The sequence below is a fragment of the Heloderma suspectum genome, chromosome 14 (assembly GCF_057233095.1).
Source record: "Heloderma suspectum isolate Gila_16-S chromosome 14, 16-S_ref, whole genome shotgun sequence".
Taxonomy (NCBI): Eukaryota; Metazoa; Chordata; class Lepidosauria; order Squamata; family Helodermatidae; genus Heloderma; species Heloderma suspectum.
In genome coordinates this window covers 20,945,197-20,968,952 of record NC_139471.1, presented here as the reverse complement: position 1 = coordinate 20,968,952, position 23,756 = coordinate 20,945,197, and the positions used below count along the sequence as shown (strand labels likewise).

The window sequence follows — 23,756 nt, the reverse complement described above, 5'->3', positions numbered from 1 at the left end:
TGGTTAACAACTCATTGTTTGTTAGCGTGGCTGGGTTCACACAACACAACCACTCACAATTCAATGACAACCCACACTCAACCCGTACTCTGGCTTGTTGTGTTGTGTGAACCACGTCATATTCTCTCTTTCTCTCTAGGCTACCTCACACCGTTTTTGCGAGGACAAGGGGAGGAGGAGACAGAACCACCTACCTGACCCTGAGCTCCTTGGCAGGAAGGCAAGATCAAAATGCAACAAGCAGTTGCATTAAAATAGCCAGCCAGGGTTTAACATGGAGGCCAGGGGTGAAAATTCTCCCCTTCAGCACTCAAGGCTACACACACATGGTCTCCCCCACCTCCAATAACAACAACTCTGTGAAGCAGGCTGAGAAAAAGTGACCTGTAGGTAGTCTTGTGCTTTAGCCACCTTACAGGGCTGCTAGGGGCTCATAAAACAATCCTCATATGCTTTGCTTTAGAAATTTGAGGGAAGAGAGAAAAGAACATTAGAAATGAGTCTGAGGAAAATTAGGGGAGGGGGGAATATACTGCAAATTTAAAACAAGCCATCAGTGAGACTAGGAATGGGATATAACCTGTTTAATGAAGGGGGCGGCAGATTTAAGCCCAGACCTGGGGAGCATTCTAACCCATTAAAAAGAAGTGCACAAATACAAGCCAAATTCAAATGTAACAGCAAGTAGTAAAATGTCCCCAAAACAAATCAACATGTGTGATGTCAAAAGGCAGGCACTCAAGTCTGCTTCCCTGGATCAGTTTTTGTTTGAAAAACCCCATGGGCCATGTTTTATCCCAATGCGACATAATACATTAATAGTGACTGGGACAAAAAAGCAACCAGATGGCCACAAAAAAAAAAAATCAATATAGCCCGGGCACTTTTTTTTTGCTTACACACACACACACAGAAAAAACTTAGGGCACAACCCTATGGGGATAGGCAGCCGCCTCTGAACTTGGAGGTGACCGTCTATCCAATGCAGGACATGAGAGGCACAGAGGGGATTGTTCCCTCCGCACTTCTCCTGCCCTGCATTTGTGCCTAGACAGATTTTGGCTGTCTAGCCGCAGGAAGGCAGAGTAGGGGAGGAGGCTGGAGGACGACACATAGGATGTGTCATACCTGCATTTCCGCCTTCCCCACCCCGGAACGCCCCATTTTGGCCAGTCCGCGCTCCTCTTCCGAGTGCAGAGCAGGGGGCTTCTCCACTCTGCCTGCGAAGCAGCGCGGAACAGAAGGGAAGATCGGTTCCCGGAAAACCACATATCCTACGGCCATCTAGCCACTGTCTAGCGGCCATAGGATTGCTCCCTCTGGGGTCTGGTTGAAATCTGGGGTCATTGTTTACTACTCTTCAGGTGACAATGTCCTAGAACAGGGGTGGGCAATTTGTGGCCCTCCAAATGTTTTGGCCTACAACTCCCTTCAGCCCTAGCCAGCATAGTCAGCGGTGATGGGAGGTGTAGGCCAATAACATCCCTGGTCTAACAAATTAAGGGCACAATTCTATGCATGTTTAAACAGAAGAAAGTCCTACAATTCCCAGCATTCCCCAGCCAGTCATACTGGGGCCTGCTGGGAGTTGTAGGAGTTTTTGTTTATGTCTAAACATGCATAGGATTGCACCCCAAGCTGTGAAGTGAGGAAGTCCCCTGTTCGAGTATCTTCTCTGCCACAAGTCACTTGGTGGCCTTAGAGAAGCTCAACCACTCACTCTCAGCCCCTCATCTGCAGTAGGACCTATCCCATAATGTTTGTGAAGTCTCTGAATACCAAAGTATTCTATAAATATTCAGTGTTACTGAGAATACAACTAAAAAGCAATTTCCCTGCTGAAATGCTTCTAGTGGAAAAGAAAAAACAAAACCAGGTCAGAGAACAGCAGCAAAATCCATTTATTGCAAATATTTTTCTCCCTCTCATGATTTGGAGAGAAAAAAAATTGCAGTTCCTTGAGACTTTGTTCCTGAAGTCTTTGCACAGACCACTCAGCACACCACAAGTTTAAGGAAGAGCATCAAAGAGGATGAGAGCTGCCTTCCCTTCACAAATAGTGCAAAATTCTACATCAGAAAGTGGCAACAGCCCTGTCCCCTATCCACTCCTTCCCTATGTTATTGGTTTCTGAAAGAAACGCCTGGTGAACTGTGAAAAATCTCACTTGAGACACAAGCAATTTGGGAAGCAAACACCTACAGACCATGTATTATATGGAAACACATATTGTTGATTTCAACAGAATTTGCCTCCAAAATAATCCGTATTAGACTGGAGTGTTAGGTGCAGAGGAGGACTGCTTTGAAGGCCTAGGAGAAGGATGGATGTAAAATTAATTACTGTAAACACTTTCATAAAGCTGATGAAAAGAGCTGAACAAATAAATACAAGTTCAATTTTAAGCTGTGGCCCTCCACTCGCTTACACCGGAATAAGTCGATTAACCTCAGAGGGACCGTTTTGGTTTGCAGTCATCAAATTAGATCTGTCTACCTACCGGGCTTGTTAGCGCTGAAGTATGGAAAGCTACACCACTGCAAGAAACCATTTATTCCAGATTATTCCCACTGATATCGATGGTTTTATCTACAGTAAATAATCTGCACCCCAAAAACAGAAATTCTGTATGGAAGCTACCCCAGAGTTCCTTTGGAGTAGACACCTAGGGCTGCGATCCAAAATGTTTCAGTGCAATCCATGACTGTGATCCTGAACAGTCTTGGATAGTCAGTGTGTATCTCCAATACAGCACAATCCAGTGTATATTTACTTACAAATAAGCCACTCTGAGTTCAATAGTGCTGACTCCTAGGATTGCAGCCTAAAATCCGAAGTTCACATAATTTACAATTACTTAGTCCAGCCATGCCAAAATTGGTGCTTTCCAAATATGTTGACACACAACTCCCACCACCCCCAGCAACATGGCAATTGGAGATGATGGGAGTTGTAATCCAACACATCTGTAGGGAATCAGCTTGGCGAAGGCTGATTTAGTCCCACTGGAGTTAATAAAGCCAGACTAACTTGAAGGCACATCTCCTCTACAACTTAGCCCAGTTTTAAATTGGGTTGTCACATACCTCTTTCTCTCTCTGCCCCCTGTAAAACCCAAAGTAACTAAAGTTTTGCCAGCATGTTGGCAATTCATGAGCAGACTCCTGTCCCATGCTCCTCTCCCAGAACTACAATTCCCAGGGGTTCCCCTTTGTAAAAAAAAAAAAAAAAAAAAGCAAGCCAGGACCATTAAATTGCTTTGAGTTCAGACTGCACATAGATCCTTCTCGGCTTTAGGACTGCTTTACATGCTACAAAATTTTTTACACAGAAGGCACTGCCACATAGAAATTAAGGTGTTATGTGCATATCGACTGTAATGTGTGATGACCACCTACGCACAGAATATTATGCACGTGTACGCTTGTCACATATTACAATCAACATGCATGCCACATTAATTTTTAATTTTTTTCACAAAGAATTGCATGGAGGGAGCAATCCTACAGCCACTAGACACTGTCTAGAGGACCACAGGATTATTCAGTTTCTGGGAACCGCGCTCTCTACCCCCTCCCTTCGTAGCCAGCGTGGTTCTTTCCGTGCTGGCTATGTCTCCACGCTCAGAAACAGAGCACGGAGGCAGGGAGAAGGGGGCGGTCCCGGGGGTGGGGAGGAGACTGAGGAAGTTGCTTTACACAGCTTCCTATCAGGTGTCCAGGCTCCTTCCCTCCCCCTCCCCAAAATCACCCATCTAAGCAAAAATGCAGGGCGGTCGGAGCACGGCGGAAAAGATCCCCTCTGTGCTCCAGCCGCCCTGCTTTTGGAGGCTGGTGACTATCCAGATAGGATTGTGCCCTTAGGGTAGGAATTTTGTAACATGCAAGGCTTCCTTTGATGAATGACAGGCATATAGGATGTACCAGATTTCACTCTTCCCAGAATGCCATTATTCCAGACAAGAGGCACATTTCCAAAAACTTAAGCACCCCCCTTTTTTGTTTTTTTTTGCAAATAACCATTTCATAACTATTCTTTATCAGTTTGTATTGCTGTCTTTGGGTCAACCGGCTGGTAACAGAGAGGTCCCAAATGCCACACGTAAGCCAGAGACAGAAGTTCAGCCACGTTGAGATCAGGAAGCAAAAGAACCGTTTTAGGGCTGCTCACTCTGAAGAATGGGAAGTGTCCTCAATGTCCCGCAAGCATCAGCCCCTCTCCTGAGATCAGGATTAATCCCTCGTCAAGGGCCCCACTCCTTCCTTCGCTTTCAGGACCAAGCAAATATTATTTTGTAGTATTCTAAATCAACAAGGAAGACATTCAGGGTTATTTAGGCAGTTGGGAATACAACTTAAAGTCAAATTGCAAAGGGAAATGTCATCTAGCGAGCACAGCCGTCTGTACAACCGCAAAGATGCAGCACTTATCTGTCCTCACCTCCTTAAATCAGAATTTACCCAGCAAACATGACACCCTTAATGTTTGCTGTGAACGATTGTCCACACACCTTTGTTCTGCTGCTTTCTGGCTTTTCCCCAAACCCTGACTAGCTCTATGGTGGGCGCCCATTTCATGCCCATTTCAGCCTGAGCAGCACTGTCGCTTTTAAATCAAACGGCTTTCCTTTCCAAGCTTCTCCTGTGCAAGAGGGGATCTTGGCCCCTGCGGCGCTGCACATCAGTTGGCGGCTTCGGCCTGCCCGATGGCTGTCTCCATGCGACGATACCAAGGCTGTATCTTGGTGTGCGCCATCACGTCGTCGAATGCTTCCAAGCCCTCCATGACGCGCAGGACTCCGTACACAGCCTGCGTGGAAGAAGTAGAGAGAGCTTGCAAAACGGGCAGGAAAACACCAGCAGCAGGCTCAGCAGCAGCACATGTGCTTTGCAGAAAGTCCCAGGTTCATCCCAAGCATCTCTAGCTAAAAGGACATTCGGAAGCAGGACTGGCAAAGACCCCAGCATTAAAACATAAGAAGAGGCCTGCTGGATCAGACTGAGGGTCCATCTCGTCCAGCTTCTTGTGTCCCATAATGGCCAACTAGACAGAAACGAGTTTTGGACACTCCATAATTATTGGGGGTCCCTTATAAAGATGGTGTTTCAAAGCCCAAGAGCAGAGGGAAGCAACCTGGTGTCCTTCGGATGTTTTGGATTACAACTCCCACCAGGCCCTGTCCAACATGGGCAGGGATGATGGGAGACGTGGCACCTTCCAGGTGTTTGAACTACACTGCCTACCCCTGCACTAGAAAGCTGCCACGACAAAGACACAAGCTCCACCTTTTGCTTCCTTCCCAGCGCACATGCTGATTACAATAAAAGAAGTAATGTGGATATTTTAATGTATTGTTTTAATCCATTTTACTTGTGAGAACACCTTGAGTGCCATTTTTTGGTAGAAAGGTGGGGTACAAATCAAACTATTAACAACTGGAATTTACCGCCTTGGGGACCCTGTCAGTCTCAAGGTTTTCCTCTTGATATAGTAACCTCAACCTGGTGCCATCCAGACGTTTTGAACTAGAACACCCAGCATCCCCCTACCAGTCCTACTGGTTGGAGGACGCTGGGAGTTGCAGTCCAACACACCAAACAAGAATGGGTTGTTCACAGGAAATATTCACCGCATGAAACCCACAAGGGTAAACTAAAACCACAACACATAAAGACACACCATGTGCTGGTGAAACCAGAGTGGAGTGGCCACTGCTTACATAGAACTAAGCCAAAATCCATTGTTGCAGGGGCAAGATAACTGTATGTGCAGAAATCAGGGGCGTGGGTACTCAGAGCAGCCCTGCTCCCCAGCCACGCACTGGGAGAACACACGAGTAAAACTTCTTCATGGGGATATCTTTTTCCTCCAAACTAGAAATGGAGACCTAGTTCAAACCATGGCTTCCAATTCCAGTTTGGCGGCAAACTATGGAATTTGAGGTGCCATCGTTTACCGGATTTGGACTCCACGGCAAACCACAGTTGTAGCAGACCAGGAGGTGAGGGAGGGGTCTGAAGGACACAACGGGGTGGGCCCAAGGCACAGTCCCGACAGCCAAACCATGGCTTGGCCGTGTCATCTGAACCAGAGCCAGCGTCAGAGGGCAGTATCATTGGGCCCCTGCCTAGGCCCACAGCCCTGCAGGAGGACCACCTGCTCCTCTTCGCTGTTGCTGCCTGTTCACTTGCCCTCCTCAAGCACACAAGGAACAACAAGAACGAGGAGATGGACTGGCATCCTCTCCTTCCTGTTTGTGCGGACTGCACCCGGAAGGAGCAGGCGAGCAAACAGGCAGCAGTGGCAGTGGCATGGCGAGTCCACTCAGAGGTCTGGATGAAGCCTCTTGCCATGCACAGTAAGCAAACAACCGTCCCAAAGTGTGGCTGATTTCAGTTGGCCTTTGGCCAGTTCCTTACCAAATCTGCAAGATTCGGCTGGGTTCCCCCCATGAACGTCCTGTGTTTGCCGACAGCTTTCACCCAGTCATTGGCTGCTTTGTACAAATCCTCCCTGACATTATCCTGCAGGTGGTGCCTGCATAAAAGAGAGTTTTTCAATATTCCACAACCAGTTCATTTACTTTGTTCAACTTTCTTTGGGTTTAGACAGGCTTGTAAGGCCCTGGCGTCATCTGGTACCCGCCTTGGACTTCTCTGTTATCTCTGAGCTGAGCTGCAATCCTCACAGTAGCTGGGGGGGCCGGGGGGAGATGAATTATACAAGCAACAGTATATTGATGCTGTTGTAATGACAAGTATTTTGGGGTGGCTTGGTCTTGGATAGGCAATTAAGACCAAGTTGCTTTACAAAAGACTTGCCCCTGGTGTAGAGGAAAACTGCTGGAAGTGGTTTGCTGATATGGATCATAGGTCAACACAGCTGCCAGCATTTTTGGACTCTGCTTCAGGGCGTGGCTGTGGGGACCGTCATGATGAGTGCCTGCATGTCAAAACAGACCACCATTGATTAGGATCCACATTTAGAGAATGAATATACTATTAGCATATAGGATAAAAATGTGTCCCCGGATTAAATCAGCAGGCTAAAGCTGGAAAGGTGCTATAAAGAACGCAGAAATAGAATGTTGCTGACTTCAAGGAGCCACACTAAGACCCCTTCTTTTTTTTTAAACTTTGGCAGACACTGAAGTTAATAACTTGATATTTTTTTTAAAAAAATACATACATGACAGCCATCTGCCTGTCCTCAGTGTCAAAAAGTGAAAGAAAGATGTTACCCCGAACCCGTGAAATTATTTAGGAAGCACCAACCTGCTCTTGAGCCTCTTGCTAATGAAGAACATCGCAGTTGCCCCCACATATTTGGCGAAGAAGCCTTCCACCAGGCCAAACTTGCCCTCGCGCACAATGTAATCAAAAGATGCCAAGGCCTCACCAGGCGTGCGGTAAACGTTGGGGGAGATCAGGTGCACCAGCCAGTCGTCCACCCACTTCCTCCATTTCATTTCCTCCCTGTAAGCAAGCCAGGAAAAGGTGGGACTTTGTCCAGTATGGGACTGGGAAAGGGGAGGAGAAAAGGGGAGATATGTGCCACCGGGTTGAAAAGCACCCTTAACTCTAGCTTCCCACCAAGAAAAAACACACCGCTCACCTCCCATCTCACTCCAGATTTTGTAACCCCCTCCACAAAACATTCCAAAATACAGTTAAGGGAGCAATCCGATGGCCCCTAGACAGCATTTGGGGGGGGGGGGGTCATAGGAAACTTTGGATTCCTGGATCCAAAGTCGGAGACAGCGCTCCGACCTCGGGTCCGGGAATCCGCGCTGGTTGCGGCTATCCAGTGGCAAGCATTTCTTTTTATTATTATTTTTAGGTGACGCTGCCTCCCCCTGCAAAAAGTTCCCAGGTCAAAACGGACGTGACATTTTCAACCTGTCTGTTTTCCTTTAACAGCAGCAGCATGGTGGGAAGGGATGGGGACACAACTAGAATCAGGACCACAGCAAGCATGGAAAAGGGGGGGGGTTAACCCTTTCTCTGCTACACTTGCCAACTGCACCCCAGCCCACCCAGAAATTGTTACAGGCCTTGGGAAGGAAGCTACCAGTGACACCTCAAATGCCCTATACCTAAAAGGAACGGACTAATCCAATGTGTTCTTTGACCCAGTTCGCACAACATAAGCCAGAGTGCGGGTTGAGTATGGGTTGAGTGTAGTCACCCAGTGAACTTCATGGCCAAGCACAGACTAGAACCCAGATCTCCTGAATCCCAGTCCAACACTCTCACTACTAATCCACAATAGCTCTCAACACTGGGTGTTCTGCCGTGGGTTGTTGTTGAATTGTGGGTTATCTCGTTGTGTGAACCCAGCCACACTAACAAACCATGGTTTGTTAACTACAAACAATCCAGAGTTCACATCCCAATAACAAACCATGGGTTCTCTTTGTGGGTTGTTCATGGTTAAGAAAGCATGGTTTGTTAGTGCGGCTGGGTTCACACAACACAACATCCCATGACTCAACAACATTCCACAGTTCAATGACAACCCACACGCAACCCATACTCTGGCTTGTCCTGTTGTGTGAAACCCCCCTGCCCCCCTATCTCTCTCTCTCTCCCCCCCCCCACTCACACACAAGCATGCACGCGCGCACACACACACACACACACACACACAGCAATCCGAAGGAACCAAACCTACACCCTTGAGTCTTTGACAGGATAAACACACAGACTCTCCTTTTCATCCAGCATGAGCCAGTACTTGTTGCCAAACTCCGTCACCTCCTTGCCTCGCTCATTCATGGCTTTCATAGGAGGATAATAGGACACAATCTCTTCCAAACTCTTCCTGTGAAGAAAAAAGAAAAGACAAAAAGCAAGAATCAAAACACAGCTGTTTCTCTCGCTCCACAGGTCCTCCAGGTAGCGAGAGAAAGAGAGCTCTAAGAGAGTCTGTCCTGAGGTAAAACAACGGCTGTTTTAGGCCTATTCTATCCAGCCATTTTTACAGAGTGCTGAGGGCGCTTACCTTATGGCAGCCTTCTCCAACCTAGTGCCCTCCAGAAGTGCTGGACTACAACTCCCATGGCTGGCTGGGGGATGCTAGGAGTTCTAGCCCAACAAATCAGGAGGGCATCAGGTTGGAGAAGGCTGCCTTATGGAGAGCTACGTTCTCAGTAGAGAGGGCCGGTGAGCTATTAGACTGTTTGTGTGGCATGGCACGTGCCAGTCAAGGTGGTAACTGGCATGTTACATAAGAAACCACATCCACAAACAAAGTTGCTCACACGTCGCTAAAGGTCAGGAAATAGCACCGGTCCTTAAAACCACGATGGCTGTGTGAACGCTCAGTGTAGTATTACTGGATGGAGTTGTTTGGGCCTGAACAGGGAAGACCCCCGTTCAGATCCCCACTCAGCCACGAAAGCTCACTGGGTAACCTTAGACCAGTCACCAAGGTACCTTGCAAGGTTGTTGTGAGGATGAAAATGAACAGTGGTGGGGAGATGCACTCTCGGAGGAAGGAGGGGATAAACATGGAAGCAATTTCCATCTTGGGGAGAGACGGCGCAGCTCAGGTGTCAGGCACAGGCACCGCGTGTGGAAGGTGTCAGATTCAATCCAGTTTAAAAAGATCAGCTCCCAGTCAGAATAGACAATATTAGGTTAGGTAGACAACTCCAGCCTGGTATAAGGTAGCTTTCTATGTGCGCAGTTAGCTAGCGGTATTTAATTCCAAGATATATTATCTACGCAACACTCAGGTAGTGGGAAGTATGATAACTTCCATTTATTAATGGAGTGAGCAGCCAGCCATGTTGACCAAAAATCATAGAATCATAGAATAGTAGGGTTGGAAGGGACCTACAAGGCCATCGAGTCCAACCCCCTGCTCAGTGCAGGAATCCAAGTCAGAGCATCATGTCTCATTCTCCCCCACACTTTTAAAATTTAAAGGAACAGCAATGGAAGAAGTAGGGGGAGGGAATGAAAGTTTAAACGGACTACAAAATTCCTTGCGCAGCATCCAAATCTTCATGTACTTCAGTGTTTTAAGGAGGCACTCCAGGGGGCTCTTGTTTATAGTTTTTATTAAAAATTATTCAGTGTACATATATTATACTCATTCAACAAGAACACCTAACAGGCAATCCCAATGTTATTGTGTACACTTGCCAATTATAATCTCAATTAGTTTAGAGAACAGATAAGACTTGTCACACTCATCCATCGACTTCGCATTAGTCCAGGGGGCCCTTTTGACTAAACTACTTCAAAACAACTGACTTTTGAAATTACCCTTGTAAAAGTTTAACCCAGAGAAAAAAGGGAAATTCGTTCAACCCTGATTAGCAGCTGGTTTTGAGAAAGGAGGGAGGGAGCCAATGAGCCATGGCCCCGATCCCCACCTCCAAATAACCAGCTGCCAAGTCCCAGTAGTCCCTCATTTCCTCTGAGACAGCAACTCAGGGGCCAGGAAGTAACCTTAAAAGGACTGGTTTTGGCCCAAGGGTTGCCAGTTACCAACCCCTACAAAGGTTATCTCAAATTTATTCATTCACTCACTTTTATGACATACAGACCATGTTTATTACATTTTCAAATTGAAATCAGGACACTTTACATCCACCCGTCATCCATGGGATTTTATGGAAAGATCTTCAGGGATAAACAAACATTTTAAGTAATGGCAACAAGAAGGGAAAAAGTCAATATAGTAGAACAGCAATATCAATGAACTGGTATCTCTGGTGATTTAATGAATGGCTAGAGCAGATGATTGATATCTGCAAATTAACTTGGTTGTACAGTTGATTGTTTTCTGGCAGATGATAAATTACTGGTTGATGATTGCTGTATTTATCAAAACCAATAAAGAAATATTGTTTTAAACAACTGCATTGTTTGTTGGCATGGCAACAGTTCACCAAACTGCTGGAGGGAGGAGAACAAAGAGTCCCAGGTAGGTAAGAAGTATTTGCTTACCTGGAAATGAGATAGCTTTTAATTGCACTGATTATCACAGAAGAGTCATTCAATTGCTGGGGGTTAGAAAACAGAATTACAACAAACTTTAAAAAGCCATCAGGATCCATCCACTAGAACACCAAACCTAAAAAATATTCTCTCTTTCTGGTATATTTTGGTTTTTGTACCATATTTTAATGTATTTCGTTATTTTGCTAGATGCCACGAGGCTGTTTGCACTGAGAGGGAGATATAAACCTCAGAAATGGAGGAAGCAACCCTATGGCCCCTAGACAGAATCTGGGGAGCCATAGGATAATTTGGAATTCTGGATTCGAGGTTGGAGACAGCACCCCGACTGTGGATCCAGGAATCCATGTGCCCTGCCCCCTCCCTGCCGGCCCAGAGAGAACCACGCCAGCTGCCAGTGAGAGCATGCCAGTGGGCAGGGAGGGGATTGGGGAAACCGGAATATGACGTATCCCCAGGCCTCCGTCCCTCCTGCTGCAATGCACCCCAGCTAGACGGGCGAAAAAGCCTGTCTAGCCAAAATGCAAAGCGGGAGGAGCAGGGAGGCCAAGTTCGCCTCCACAGCTCATCCTGCTCTCCATAGGACAGAAATCATCTAGGTGATTTAGATTGTGCCATTTGCTCAGGCACAACCAAAATATGTACACTGCTTTGAAAGACAGCTGAAATAACATATTTACAACCAGAAAAGGATGTGCACATTTTTAAAAACCTTGGAAATAAATTATTCTTATCTATAAAGGGTTATTACCATACATGGAACTTTAAGAGGAATATTAAGCAAGGCAGTTTTTTGCACCGCGGAACTTAGTATTTAAATTTAGATCGAGATGTAGAAGAGACCAAGATGAGAGTATAGGGGAAAGAAGGGAAGAGAGAAAAGGCAACATAGGATAAAGTGTAACTCAGCAAATGCTGTTACAGATATTATGATCACCTTAGAGGCCAAGCACAGTAGACTTCAGGCTTGGCTGATCTACTTTGGGTTTGTTTTGCTAGAACATAAGAGATCCACCAGTTGGAACCAGGTGTAAAACAGTGGCTTAAGGGGGTGGAAGTGAATGCAAAACAAAGCCAATTACCAGCATGCCCTGGGTTATAAATTGGGGTGCCCTGCATATGCAAGCATCTGAATTATAAGAGAACAAGGATTCTAACAGAACAAGGATGGAGTTGAACTGGTTGCCAGTTGTTTTCCAGGACAAATGCAAGGTGTTGGTTTTGACCTTTAAAACCCTATACGGTTCTGGCCCAGCCTATCTCAAGAAGCGCCTCCAGCAACACCAGACAGGCCGCTTAACAAGATCAGCCTCGGATGGCCTTCTCTCTGTCCCATCAGCCAGGACAGCTAGACTGGTGGGGACGAGGGAGAGGGCCTCCTCTGTGGTGGCCCCCACTCTGTGGAACTCCCTCCCTAGGGAACTCCGCCATGCCCCCTCTTTAATGAGCTTCCGCCACGCATTAAAAACGTGGTTGTTCAGGCAGGCATTTGGGGTGGGTTAGGGTATTTGTAGAAATATGATGTTTTTAATGTAGAATTGTATTGTTTTAAACTGTTCTATTGCTGTACATCGCCCAGAGTGGCTGGGTGACCAGCCAGATGAGCGATTAATAAATGTAATTAATAAATAAAATAAAATTCTAACAGCCTGGTTTAGAGAAGATGGAAGGAAAAAAACCTGGATTGTTGCTCTATCAAACAGCTGGGGATCAGCAAGCCTTCCTGTAAAATCTTCCAGCAATCTACCAGCAAGATCCCCATCACCCACTCCAGCTAGAGACCATGTCAGATTAGAAAACAATAGCAAGAATGAGCCAGACTGCTATGGGACAACTCAAAAACTTACCAGGGTACTGCTGGTGCTGGCAAGGAGAATAGGCACCTTTCTGTATGTGGAGAACTTAATCTCCTTCCTCATGACTGGGCTGACCTCCACAATTTCGTAAGGCAGCCCATGATGATCCAGGAAAGCTCCCACCTTGCTGCAGAAAGGGCCGGTCTTGTATTGGGAGAGGGTCAGCTGCAGGCTGCCTTCAGGGAGCTGGAGGGAAGGAGAACACCAGGCCTTTGCATCACTGATCCGGCTGAAAAAATTCCCAGCGTCCCCCGGCCAACTCTGCTCAAGGAAGTCCCAGCATCCCCCAGATGCTACAGGAATTCCCAGCGTCCCCCGGCCAACTCTGCTCAAGGAAGTCCCAGCATCCCCCAGATGCTACAGGAATTCCCAGCGTCCCCCGGCCAACTCTGCTCAAGGAAGTCCCAGCATCCCCCAGATGCTACAGGAATTCCCAGCGTCCCCCGGCCAACTCTGCTCAAGGAAGTCCCAGCATCCCCCAGATGCTACAGGAATTCCCAGCGTCCCCCGGCCAACTCTGCTCAAGGAAGTCCCAGCATCCCCCAGATGCTACAGGAATTCCCAGCGTCCCCCGGCCAACTCTGCTCAAGGAAGTCCCAGCATCCCCCAGATGCTACAGGAATTCCCAGCGTCCCCCGGCCAACTCTGCTCAAGGAAGTCCCAGCATCCCCCAGATGCTACAGGAATTCCCAGCGTCCCCCGGCCAACTCTGCTCAAGGAAGTCCCAGCATCCCCCAGATGCTACAGGAATTCCCAGCGTCCCCCGGCCAACTCTGCTCAAGGAAGTCCCAGCATCCCCCAGATGCTACAGGAATTCCCAGCGTCCCCCGGCCAACTCTGCTCAAGGAAGTCCCAGCATCCCCCAGATGCTACAGGAATTCCCAGCGTCCCCCGGCCAACTCTGCTCAAGGAAGTCCCAGCATCCCCCAGATGCTACAGGAATTCCCAGCGTCCCCCGGCCAACTCTGCTCAAGGAAGTCCCAGCATCCCCCAGATGCTACAGGAATTCCCAGCGTCCCCCGGCCAACTCTGCTCAAGGAAGTCCCAGCATCCCCCAGATGCTACAGGAATTCCCAGCGTCCCCCGGCCAACTCTGCTCAAGGAAGTCCCAGCATCCCCCAGATGCTACAGGAATTCCCAGCGTCCCCCGGCCAACTCTGCTCAAGGAAGTCCCAGCATCCCCCAGATGCTACAGGAATTCCCAGCGTCCCCCGGCCAACTCTGCTCAAGGAAGTCCCAGCATCCCCCAGATGCTACAGGAATTCCCAGCGTCCCCCGGCCAACTCTGCTCAAGGAAGTCCCAGCATCCCCCAGATGCTACAGGAATTCCCAGCGTCCCCCGGCCAACTCTGCTCAAGGAAGTCCCAGCATCCCCCAGATGCTACAGGAATTCCCAGCGTCCCCCGGCCAACTCTGCTCAAGGAAGTCCCAGCATCCCCCAGATGCTACAGGAATTCCCAGCGTCCCCCGGCCAACTCTGCTCAAGGAAGTCCCAGCATCCCCCAGATGCTACAGGAATTCCCAGCGTCCCCCGGCCAACTCTGCTCAAGGAAGTCCCAGCATCCCCCAGATGCTACAGGAATTCCCAGCGTCCCCCGGCCAACTCTGCTCAAGGAAGTCCCAGCATCCCCCAGATGCTACAGGAATTCCCAGCGTCCCCCGGCCAACTCTGCTCAAGGAAGTCCCAGCATCCCCCAGATGCTACAGGAATTCCCAGCGTCCCCCGGCCAACTCTGCTCAAGGAAGTCCCAGCATCCCCCAGATGCTACAGGAATTCCCAGCGTCCCCCGGCCAACTCTGCTCAAGGAAGTCCCAGCATCCCCCAGATGCTACAGGAATTCCCAGCGTCCCCCGGCCAACTCTGCTCAAGGAAGTCCCAGCATCCCCCAGATGCTACAGGAATTCCCAGCGTCCCCCGGCCAACTCTGCTCAAGGAAGTCCCAGCATCCCCCAGATGCTACAGGAATTCCCAGCGTCCCCCGGCCAACTCTGCTCAAGGAAGTCCCAGCATCCCCCAGATGCTACAGGAATTCCCAGCGTCCCCCGGCCAACTCTGCTCAAGGAAGTCCCAGCATCCCCCAGATGCTACAGGAATTCCCAGCGTCCCCCGGCCAACTCTGCTCAAGGAAGTCCCAGCATCCCCCAGATGCTACAGGAATTCCCAGCGTCCCCCGGCCAACTCTGCTCAAGGAAGTCCCAGCATCCCCCAGATGCTACAGGAATTCCCAGCGTCCCCCGGCCAACTCTGCTCAAGGAAGTCCCAGCATCCCCCAGATGCTACAGGAATTCCCAGCGTCCCCCGGCCAACTCTGCTCAAGGAAGTCCCAGCATCCCCCAGATGCTACAGGAATTCCCAGCGTCCCCCGGCCAACTCTGCTCAAGGAAGTCCCAGCATCCCCCAGATGCTACAGGAATTCCCAGCGTCCCCCGGCCAACTCTGCTCAAGGAAGTCCCAGCATCCCCCAGATGCTACAGGAATTCCCAGCGTCCCCCGGCCAACTCTGCTCAAGGAAGTCCCAGCATCCCCCAGATGCTACAGGAATTCCCAGCGTCCCCCGGCCAACTCTGCTCAAGGAAGTCCCAGCATCCCCCAGATGCTACAGGAATTCCCAGCGTCCCCCGGCCAACTCTGCTCAAGGAAGTCCCAGCATCCCCCAGATGCTACAGGAATTCCCAGCGTCCCCCGGCCAACTCTGCTCAAGGAAGTCCCAGCATCCCCCAGATGCTACAGGAATTCCCAGCGTCCCCCGGCCAACTCTGCTCAAGGAAGTCCCAGCATCCCCCAGATGCTACAGGAATTCCCAGCGTCCCCCGGCCAACTCTGCTCAAGGAAGTCCCAGCATCCCCCAGATGCTACAGGAATTCCCAGCGTCCCCCGGCCAACTCTGCTCAAGGAAGTCCCAGCATCCCCCAGATGCTACAGGAATTCCCAGCGTCCCCCGGCCAACTCTGCTCAAGGAAGTCCCAGCATCCCCCAGATGCTACAGGAATTCCCAGCGTCCCCCGGCCAACTCTGCTCAAGGAAGTCCCAGCATCCCCCAGATGCTACAGGAATTCCCAGCGTCCCCCGGCCAACTCTGCTCAAGGAAGTCCCAGCATCCCCCAGATGCTACAGGAATTCCCAGCGTCCCCCGGCCAACTCTGCTCAAGGAAGTCCCAGCATCCCCCAGATGCTACAGGAATTCCCAGCGTCCCCCGGCCAACTCTGCTCAAGGAAGTCCCAGCATCCCCCAGATGCTACAGGAATTCCCAGCGTCCCCCGGCCAACTCTGCTCAAGGAAGTCCCAGCATCCCCCAGATGCTACAGGAATTCCCAGCGTCCCCCGGCCAACTCTGCTCAAGGAAGTCCCAGCATCCCCCAGATGCTACAGGAATTCCCAGCGTCCCCCGGCCAACTCTGCTCAAGGAAGTCCCAGCATCCCCCAGATGCTACAGGAATTCCCAGCGTCCCCCGGCCAACTCTGCTCAAGGAAGTCCCAGCATCCCCCAGATGCTACAGGAATTCCCAGCGTCCCCCGGCCAACTCTGCTCAAGGAAGTCCCAGCATCCCCCAGATGCTACAGGAATTCCCAGCGTCCCCCGGCCAACTCTGCTCAAGGAAGTCCCAGCATCCCCCAGATGCTACAGGAATTCCCAGCGTCCCCCGGCCAACTCTGCTCAAGGAAGTCCCAGCATCCCCCAGATGCTACAGGAATTCCCAGCGTCCCCCGGCCAACTCTGCTCAAGGAAGTCCCAGCATCCCCCAGATGCTACAGGAATTCCCAGCGTCCCCCGGCCAACTCTGCTCAAGGAAGTCCCAGCATCCCCCAGATGCTACAGGAATTCCCAGCGTCCCCCGGCCAACTCTGCTCAAGGAAGTCCCAGCATCCCCCAGATGCTACAGGAATTCCCAGCGTCCCCCGGCCAACTCTGCTCAAGGAAGTCCCAGCATCCCCCAGATGCTACAGGAATTCCCAGCGTCCCCCGGCCAACTCTGCTCAAGGAAGTCCCAGCATCCCCCAGATGCTACAGGAATTCCCAGCGTCCCCCGGCCAACTCTGCTCAAGGAAGTCCCAGCATCCCCCAGATGCTACAGGAATTCCCAGCGTCCCCCGGCCAACTCTGCTCAAGGAAGTCCCAGCATCCCCCAGATGCTACAGGAATTCCCAGCGTCCCCCGGCCAACTCTGCTCAAGGAAGTCCCAGCATCCCCCAGATGCTACAGGAATTCCCAGCGTCCCCCGGCCAACTCTGCTCAAGGAAGTCCCAGCATCCCCCAGATGCTACAGGAATTCCCAGCGTCCCCCGGCCAACTCTGCTCAAGGAAGTCCCAGCATCCCCCAGATGCTACAGGAATTCCCAGCGTCCCCCGGCCAACTCTGCTCAAGGAAGTCCCAGCATCCCCCAGATGCTACAGGAATTCCCAGCGTCCCCCGGCCAACTCTGCTCAAGGAAGTCCCAGCATCCCCCAGATGCTACAGGAATTCCCAGCGTCCCCCGGCCAACTCTGCTCAAGGAAGTCCCAGCATCCCCCAGATGCTACAGGAATTCCCAGCGTCCCCCGGCCAACTCTGCTCAAGGAAGTCCCAGCATCCCCCAGATGCTACAGGAATTCCCAGCGTCCCCCGGCCAACTCTGCTCAAGGAAGTCCCAGCATCCCCCAGATGCTACAGGAATTCCCAGCGTCCCCCGGCCAACTCTGCTCAAGGAAGTCCCAGCATCCCCCAGATGCTACAGGAATTCCCAGCGTCCCCCGGCCAACTCTGCTCAAGGAAGTCCCAGCATCCCCCAGATGCTACAGGAATTCCCAGCGTCCCCCGGCCAACTCTGCTCAAGGAAGTCCCAGCATCCCCCAGATGCTACAGGAATTCCCAGCGTCCCCCGGCCAACTCTGCTCAAGGAAGTCCCAGCATCCCCCAGATGCTACAGGAATTCCCAGCGTCCCCCGGCCAACTCTGCTCAAGGAAGTCCCAGCATCCCCCAGATGCTACAGGAATTCCCAGCGTCCCCCGGCCAACTCTGCTCAAGGAAGTCCCAGCATCCCCCAGATGCTACAGGAATTCCCAGCGTCCCCCGGCCAACTCTGCTCAAGGAAGTCCCAGCATCCCCCAGATGCTACAGGAATTCCCAGCGTCCCCCGGCCAACTCTGCTCAAGGAAGTCCCAGCATCCCCCAGATGCTACAGGAATTCCCAGCGTCCCCCGGCCAACTCTGCTCAAGGAAGTCCCAGCATCCCCCAGATGCTACAGGAATTCCCAGCGTCCCCCGGCCAACTCTGCTCAAGGAAGTCCCAGCATCCCCCAGATGCTACAGGAATTCCCAGCGTCCCCCGGCCAACTCTGCTCAAGGAAGTCCCAGCATCCCCCAGATGCTACAGGAATTCCCAGCGTCCCCCGGCCAACTCTGCTCAAGGAAGTCCCAGCATCCCCCAGATGCTACAGGAATTCCCAGCGTCCCCCGGCCAACTCTGCTCAAGGAAGTCCCAGCATCCCCCAGATGCTACAGGAATTCCCAGCGTCCCCCGGCCAACTCTGCTCAAGGAAGTCCCAGCATCCCCCAGATGCTACAGGAATTCCCAGCGTCCCCCAGCCAACTCTGCTCAAGGAAGTCCCAGCATCCCCCAGATGCTACAGGAATTCCCAGCGTCCCCCAGCCAACTCTGCTCAAGGAAGTCCCAGCATCCCCCAGATGCTACAGAAATTCCCAGCGTCCCCCGGCCAACTCTGCTCAAGGAAGTCCCAGCATCCCCCAGATGCTACAGGAATTCCCAGCGTCCCCCAGCCAACTCTGCTCAAGGAAGTCCCAGCATCCCCCAGATGCTACAGAAATTCCCAGCGTCCCCCGGCCAACTCTGCTCAAGGAAGTCCCAGCATCCCCCAGATGCTACAGGAATTCCCAGCGTCCCCCAGCCAACTCTGCTCAAGGAAGTCCCAGCATCCCCCAGATGCTACAGAAATTCCCAGCGTCCCCCGGCCAACTCTGCTCAAGGAAGTCCCAGCATCCCCCAGATGCTACAGGAATTCCCAGCGTCCCCCGGCCAACTCTGCTCAAGGAAGTCCCAGCATCCCCCAGATGCTACAGGAATTCCCAGCGTCCCCCGGCCAACTCTGCTCAAGGAAGTCCCAGCATCCCCCAGATGCTACAGGAATTCCCAGCGTCCCCCGGCCAACTCTGCTCAAGGAAGTCCCAGCATCCCCCAGATGCTACAGAAATTCCCAGCAGCCCCCCAGCCAACTCTGCTCAAGGAAGTCCCAGCATCCCCCAGATGCTACAGGAATTCCCAGCGTCCCCCAGCCAACTCTGCTCAAGGAAGTCCCAGCATCCCCCAGATGCTACAGAAATTCCCAGCGTCCCCCGGCCAACTCTGCTCAAGGAAGTCCCAGCATCCCCCAGATGCTACAGGAATTCCCAGCGTCCCCCAGCCAACTCTGCTCAAGGAAGTCCCAGCATCCCCCAGATGCTACAGAAATTCCCAGCGTCCCCCGGCCAACTCTGCTCAAGGAAGTCCCAGCATCCCCCAGATGCTACAGAAATTCCCAGCGTCCCCCGGCCAACTCTGCTCAAGGAAGTCCCAGCATCCCCCAGATGCTACAGAAATTCCCAGCGTCCCCCAGCCAACTCTGCTCAAGGAAGTCCCAGCATCCCCCAGATGCTACAGAAATTCCCAGCGTCCCCCAGCCAACTCTGCTCAAGGAAGTCCCAGCATCCCCCAGATGCTACAGAAATTCCCAGCGTCCCCCGGCCAACTCTGCTCAAGGAAGTCCCAGCATCCCCCAGATGCTACAGAAATTCCCAGCAGCCCCCCAGCCAACTCTGCTCAAGGAAGTCCCAGCATCCCCCAGATGCTACAGAAATTCCCAGCAGCCCCCAGCCAACTCTGCTCAAGGAAGTCCCAGCATCCCCCAGATGCTACAGAAATTCCCAGCGTCCCCCGGCCAACTCTGCTCAAGGAAGTCCCAGCATCCCCCAGATGCTACAGAAATTCCCAGCAGCCCCCCAGCCAACTCTGCTCAAGGAAGTCCCAGCATCCCCCAGATGCTACAGAAATTCCCAGCAGCCCCCCGCCAACTCTGCTCAAGGAAGTCCCAGCATCCCCCAGATGCTACAGAAATTCCCAGCAGCCCCCCGCCAACTCTGCTCAAGGAAGTCCCAGCATCCCCCAGATGCTACAGAAATTCCCAGCAGCCCCCCAGCCAACTCTGCTCAAGGAAGTCCCAGCATCCCCCAGATGCTACAGAAATTCCCAGCAGCCCCCCAGCCAACTCTGCTCAAGGAAGTCCCAGCATCCCCCAGATGCTACAGAAATTCCCAGCAGCCCCCCAGCCAACTCTGCTCAAGGAAGTCCCAGCATCCCCCAGATGCTACAGAAATTCCCAGCGTCCCCCGGCCAACTCTGCTCAAGGAAGTCCCAGCATCCCCCAGATGCTACAGAAATTCCCAGCGTCCCCCGGCCAACTCTGCTCAAGGAAGTCCCAGCATCCCCCAGATGCTACAGAAATTCCCAGCGTCCCCCGGCCAACTCTGCTCAAGGAAGTCCCAGCATCCCCCAGATGCTACAGAAATTCCCAGCGTCCCCCGGCCAACTCTGCTCAAGGAAGTCCCAGCATCCCCCAGATGCTACAGGAATTCCCAGCGTCCCCCGGCCAACTCTGCTCAAGGAAGTCCCAGCATCCCCCAGATGCTACAGAAATTCCCAGCGTCCTCCAGCCAACTCTGCTCAAGGAAGTCCCAGCATCCCCCAGATGCTACAGAAATTCCCAGCGTCCCCCAGCCAACTCTGCTCAAGGAAGTCCCAGCATCCCCCAGATGCTACAGAAATTCCCAGCGTCCCCCGGCCAACTCTGCTCAAGGAAGTCCCAGCATCCCCCAGATGCTACAGAAATTCCCAGCGTCCCCCGGCCAACTCTGCTCAAGGAAGTCCCAGCATCCCCCAGATGCTACAGAAATTCCCAGCAGCCCCCAGCCAACTCTGCTCAAGGAAGTCCCAGCATCCCCCAGATGCTACAGAAATTCCCAGCGTCCCCCGGCCAACTCTGCTCAAGGAAGTCCCAGCATCCCCCAGATGCTACAGAAATTCCCAGCAGCCCCAAGCCAACTCTGCTCAAGGAAGTCCCAGCATCCCCCAGATGCTACAGAAATTCCCAGCGTCCCCCAGCCAACTCTGCTCAAGGAAGTCCCAGCATCCCCCAGATGCTACAGAAATTCCCAGCGTCCCCCAGCCAACTCTGCTCAAGGAAGTCCCAGCAGCCCCCGGCCAACTCTGCTCAAGAAATTCCCAGCAGCCCCCCAAAAGCTCTCTGCTTTATCTGTTCAGTCGTTCAGTCATGTCCGACTCTTCATGACCCCATGGACCACAGCACACCAGGCCTTCCTGTCCTCCGCTCTCTCCTGGAGTGTGCTCAAGTTCATTTAACATCAGTTATCCCCCACTATAATGGCATGTCCAGGTGAGGGAGCTAAGGCTACTATCCTATATGCACACTTACCTAGGAGTAAGTCCCATTGAATGCAATGGGGCCTACATCTGAGTGGCCCTCTTTAGGATTGTGCTCTAAGGCTGCATTCCTATACCCATGGGGGGGGGGGAGAAGCCCAAAGCCCCATTGGACTCAATAGGACTTCTAAGTAGACATGTATAGGATTGTACTGCTAAAGCTGCAATCCTGTACATCGGGGCAGGCTCCCACCAGCCCCAATTGCACATGGCTAACGGTCAGAGGTTCAGGGAGTTGTCATCCAAGCCATTTCAGGCCCCAGCTTGCCTACCCATTGAATTCAATGGGCCTATTTCGGAGTGAACATGCATAGGGCTGCCTTGTAAGAGCAGTGGTGGGGGTTATATCAGCTTTCCCTAATCTGGTACCCTCCAGATGTGTGGGACTACAACCCCAACATCCCCAAACAAACATGGCTAACCATCAGGGATTATGTGAGTTCCCCCTCCAAAACATCTGGAGAGCACCAGATTGCCTACCTCTGCTATACAGCTGGTGGGAGCAACCTCTGTCGGACTCAACGGGCCTCCTTCTGCGTAAACATGCATAGAACGGCCCTGCAAGAGCCCTGTCGGACTCAGTGCGTCTACTTCTGTCCAAACATGCACAGGACGGCCCTGCAAGAGCCCCGTCGGACTCAGCGGGCCTCCTTCTGCGTCAACATGCCCAGGACGGCCCTGCAAGAGCCCTGTCGGATTCAGTGGGCCTCCTTCTGCGTAAACATGCCCAGGACGGCCCTGCAAGAGCCCTGTCGGATTCAGTGGGATTCTGTCCAAACATGCATAGGGCGGCCCTGCAAGAGCCCCGTCGGACTCCGCGGGCCTCCTTCTGCGCAAACATGCACAGGACGGCCCTGCAGGAGCCCCGTCGGACTCCGCGGGCCTCCTTCTGCGCAAACGTGTGCAGATTTGCCCCGCAACAGCTGCATGCCTGCACCAGCCGTTCCTCGCCCGGGGCCCGTCCAGCCGGGTCGGCCGAGCTGCCGCCCGCCGCATCCGGAGGGCGGCGGGTGGGGCAAGGCCGGCTGCGGCGGGGCAGGCTGCTCGCCCCCCGCGTACCTGCGCGGCTGCGGGCTGCTCCGCCAGGAGCCCCCGGGCTCGGAAGCGGCGCTGCAGGGCCTGGCAGAAGCCGACGGCGCCCCCCAGGGCCAGAGCCGCCGCCAGCAGCAGCGGGCGCCGCGCCCCGGCCCCGCCGCGCCCGCCGCCCGCCGGCCCCGAGGGCGAGGGCGAGGCGCACGGCGGCCGGCGGCCGCGCGCCTCCGCCAGCCCCGCCGCGCCCAGCCGGCCGCGGCCCGGCAGCCGCCAGGCCAGCAGCCGCGCCGAGCGCCCCCAGGCGCGCCCAGCCGCCGCGGCCATCTTCGTCTCGCGCGGGAAGGGGCGGGCCGGGCCGGGGCCCGCGGGGAGCGCGGCCGCCGCAGGAAGGCGCCTGGCCCGGCAAGGCGCGCCCGGGGCCTGCTCGGGAGCGAGGCCCGTTGCGCTGAACGCGGGCGCCTCCCCCGTGAAGGAGGGGCTGGGGGGTCGCGGCCGAGGCCGGGGCGCCCGCGGCGTAGAATCCGCGCCTGCCCTGCGTGGCGCAGCCACTGGAACGAATGGGGCTCGCTCAGCCACGGCGGCATGCGCCCCGCTATCTTCGGAGGGTCTCCCCCAAGGCGGGCCCGGTCAGGCCCAGCCATTTCATTCAACCTGTTCTGGAGGGGGTTGCACCCCCCCTCTAAAGGATCAGGTTCGTCGTTTGGGGGAGCTCTTGGACCCAGAACTGTCCCTTGAGGCACAGGTGAACTCAGTGGCACGGAGCACTTTTTATCAGCTGAGGCTGGTATACCAACTACGCCCTTATCTGGACAGAGAGAGCCTAGCTACAGTTATCCATGCTCTGATGACTTCTCGTCTGGATTACTGCGATGCGTTATACGTGGGGCTGCCTTTGAAAACGGTCCGGAAACTTCAGCTGGTCCAAAACAGGGCAGCAAGATTGTTAACAGGGACTGGCCAACCAGCTCATATTACACCAGTACCTTTCCAGCTGCACTGGCTGCCAGTCCATTTCCGGGCCCGATTCAAAGTGCTGGTATTAACATTCAAAGCCCTTAACGGCTTGGGGCCAGGTTATCTGAAGGATCGCCTCCACCCATATGTGCCTGCCTGGACCTTAAGATCATCCTCAGCCACCCTTCTCTGTGAGCCCCTGCCAAAGGAATTAAGGCGAGTGGCTACTAGGAGGAGGGCTTTTTCTGCTGTGGCACCCAGCTGTCGAATGAGCTCCCTAGTGGGGTTTGCCTGGCACCTACACTGTATTATTTCCGGTGCCAGGTGAAGACCTTTTTATTTTCCCCGGCATTTTAGCATTTTAGCTTTCTAGACTTTTAGCTTTGCTATTTTAAATCTGTATTTTAAATCCCTGCATTGCTGCTAGGTTTTATTCTGGTTTTATTCTGGTTGTATTGTTATACTGTGG

At 52.8% G+C, this 23,756-nt stretch overlaps 1 protein-coding gene across 1 annotated transcript; it reads right to left on the bottom strand.

The window, feature by feature from the left end:
• Window positions 1–1,878: 1,878 nt before the first annotated feature.
• On the bottom strand, window positions 1,879–22,952 carry PTGES2 (prostaglandin E synthase 2). Its single transcript, XM_084821439.1, has 7 exons — window positions 21,782–22,952; window positions 12,821–13,015; window positions 10,962–11,017; window positions 8,674–8,823; window positions 7,275–7,475; window positions 6,420–6,537; window positions 1,879–4,809 (listed from the first exon to the last, which is right to left on the bottom strand). Exons 1-7 carry the CDS (start codon window positions 22,655–22,657, stop codon window positions 4,681–4,683), a joined length of 1,725 nt encoding a protein of 574 aa, XP_084677565.1. The 5' UTR covers window positions 22,658–22,952; the 3' UTR covers window positions 1,879–4,680.
• Between the last annotated feature and the right edge of the window lie 804 nt (window positions 22,953–23,756).